Here is a 3,113-nt window from a genome sequence, read left to right as displayed (position 1 = left end):
ACAGAAAACGGAATGGCAAACTAACTGAAAAATCTTGAGTAAAAGTCTCCCACAGTGTTCTGAAAACAGAAGGATGGAACTAACAGCAAAAATCTTTGGCCCTCCTTCCACCATGAAAATCACCCATCCAAAGCTGTAGACGTCTTTAATGTTTTTCAGAAGAAGATTGTAGAGCAGCAAGCCGTAGTTGCACACTGACGATCACTAGCCATCGGAACTGAACATGCTCGGATACACCCAGAAGGCCTGCACCTTCTTGTACCTCTTCCTCCCATAGAAAAGATTGGGGTCATTGGAAGGATCCCACACAGCCTCTGCATCGTCACCCAACCCATGTATGGTCAAAGGCTGAAAGTTATGGGCGTAGTATAGCCGGTTACTCCACCCTCCCCATTGTTCCGGGCTCGAGCAAGAAAACGACGGGCTCCTGAAATCACGCCCTACAAAGAGTGCCCAGTTGTCCAGCTTCTTCACCTCCACCCATTTTGCAGGTCTGGTCGACATATCAAGACGGTATGGTTTATATAGGACTGGTGCTTTAGATGACATCAAGCTCTCGTAATGGCCAACGATGAGAAGCATGTCACCACATACTACTAGCCATCGGCTTTGTGGGCATTTGGCCATGCCGTCGAAAAACCTGCTGGTTGTTATCTGCTCCAGACCAAGCTGGGGGGCCAACTTCAGAATGTGGATCCTCCAATGGCAATCCAGTGCGATGAACTGACCGGTGAATTCCACAATCTGATCTATGCGTGAATAGGGAAGGTTGAGTTGAGACCAAGAGTCACTTCCAATGGGCCAATCAAACAGGGAGTGATGGGTGCTGACAAGTAGATGGCAGTTTGGTGATGCAGGGCGCGCTGTCAGAGTGCCATAGTAGTAGAAGTCAAAGTCGCAACTCAATGGAAGAGATGGAGGTGAAAATTCGACACCAGTGAACACATCAACAATAAATAAATTCCCTTTGAGGCAGCAGATGAGATGCCCATAGGAAGAGCCAACAAACCACATGTTCTCAAAAGTCTTTCGAGGAATCTGGCAGCAATGGGATATGTTCTGCTTGGCTAGATCGATGAGCTTACAATTGCGTAGCTCATGGCGACCATTGCTAGAAGGGAGATGGCGAGATAGGTCAAGGAGATTGGGTTGGACAAGGAGAGGCGGGAGTACCGTGCATAAGGTTGATTTGGATGGGTATGACAAGAAAGCAACACGCCAAGAACGACATGTGCTAACGAACACAAATAGGTCGACATATGATCGCAACAGAGGAACGATGGAATGCAACAGGTCAACTGGAATGTCAGTCCAACCTTGGAGCCCCGACACACCAGAGGGAGTAGAAACAAAGGGGCCAGACAATTTGCTCGAGCTTTGCATCGTGGTAAACTCTCTACAAAACACAATATATGAAAGGTTAGAGATAATATGAGTTGATAAATAAATGACAGGCTAGAAACAAAACGAGTTGACTAAATGGGAATTGTAGGTAGCATGCTAGTAGAATGGATAAGCACATTTAAATATTCTTCATATCTTGTATATGACTCACACAGTAACATGTAAGAAAATTTTGCTAAACACTTGCACGGACAAAGAATTTGATTCAGTTGATTCTGCAGTGTTATATGAAGACAAGATGAACTGATTTCTACATGATAATGAGACTCATCAATATATAGAAGATGATAATAACAGTGCCGCAAGTTACTACCTTTTTTTCTGCTTGGTGCATAGACCGAACAGAACAACTGCCATTCTAGCCCTGTCGATAACCGACACGGGGATATGCTGAAATTCTTCTAGTGTAGTTGAACGACTTAGGCAGTTCTAAACTTCTAATCCCCCTGTCCACTTGCAGACTCGAGATAATTTCTGCACGGACGACTCAGACTATATCATGTATATGACTTACTTGTTACATGTAAAACATTGTTACACTTGGCATCTTACTAGTTACATGTACAAACATTGTTAAAACACTTGGACAGACGAGGAATTTGATTCTCGGCAGAGTTATATCAGGAAATAGAAAATGAACTTCCATTGCAAATGCTCCACTGAAGTTAAAACGTGTTCATGACAGTGAGACCATCTATCTGTATCTTAAGATGATGATACTAAAATGGTGCCACGAATATAGAACAGGTGCAGTCCTAGCTCTGTTGATGCCCAATACAGGTGGCGGTGCGGATACGCGGGCTAAAATTCTTACAGAGACTTAGGCAGTTGTAATCCTCTTGTCCAGTTTGCAAATCACCCAAACCAGTTTCTCCTCAGAACCACCAAATCTGGTGATTTATATAGGGTTCTGATACTTGGGAGGAAGAGGAACCACGACGCACCTACAGTACAGGCTACAGCGATAGGCACAGGAGAGATTGAAGAAAACTGGGGTTCCACTCATGAGATGAGGGAGAGAGGGAGAAGGGAGGGGGCGGAACAAACCAGACCTTGTAGAGCAGGATGGGATGCAGGCGGTCGGAGATGACAAGGCGGTGGAAGTCTGGTGCCGGCGGCGTCTTCTCCGGCGGTGTCGCCGCGCTATCTCTCTCTCCGACCTGGCCCGATATGGGCTTCTTTTTTTCTCTTTTTCCTTTTATTATCAGCCCCATATGGGATTCTTCTCGCCACTGAACTTTTTGTGTTCGGCCCGGCTGAAAAAACAGAGCATAGCAGAACAGCGGCCCCTGCTGACTCCTTTCCTAGTAAACGTGGTAACACCCATAAAAAATATCCTAAATGCTAAAAAGTGCATGGATGCTGGTTGTCACGTTCGAGCACACACCCTTGAGAACCGTCGGATCGCGTCCGCGCCTGCGCGGTCGAGGCCAGGTTTTTTCCTGTTGGGATGGACGTTTCGTGGCTTCACCAGGACAACTGTTCACCTGGCAGGGCCCACCACTACCCCCACGTCCTACCGTTGGCGCAGATTTCGAAACTGCTAGGCACCGCTATTCCACGGTTCTCTCCGCTCTCTATTCCCCAACCCAATCCTCTCCCTCCTCGTCGCCATTCTCGCAAGTTCGACCGCCCCCCTCCCCTCCCCCCCCCCCTGACGGTTGCCGGAGAGCGGAGGACGTGCGCGGTGGCGGTATGCGTTGTGGCTG

General features: G+C 47.4%; 1 protein-coding gene across 1 annotated transcript; it reads right to left on the bottom strand.

The window, feature by feature from the left end:
* Positions 1–204: 204 nt before the first annotated feature.
* LOC147957202 (putative F-box protein At3g25750) lies at positions 205–1,386 on the bottom strand. Its single transcript, XM_087534776.1, has one exon. The coding sequence runs from the start codon at positions 1,381–1,383 to the stop codon at positions 205–207; it is 1,179 nt and encodes a 392-aa protein (XP_087390902.1). The 5' UTR covers positions 1,384–1,386.
* Between the last annotated feature and the right edge of the window lie 1,727 nt (positions 1,387–3,113).

This window comes from Triticum urartu, chromosome 7A (assembly GCF_056163025.1).
Source record: "Triticum urartu cultivar PI428250 chromosome 7A, HENAU_Tu73, whole genome shotgun sequence".
Classification (NCBI taxonomy): Eukaryota; Viridiplantae; Streptophyta; class Magnoliopsida; order Poales; family Poaceae; genus Triticum; species Triticum urartu.
The sequence above is the reverse complement of the archived record's forward strand: the minus strand, read 5'-3'. Positions and strand labels throughout refer to the sequence as shown.

Excerpts from the sequence above, each read along its gene's own strand:
- LOC147957202 (XM_087534776.1), bottom strand. The coding sequence starts at position 1,383 with ATGCAAAGCTCGAGCAAATTGTCTGGCCCCTTTGTTTCTACTCCCTCT.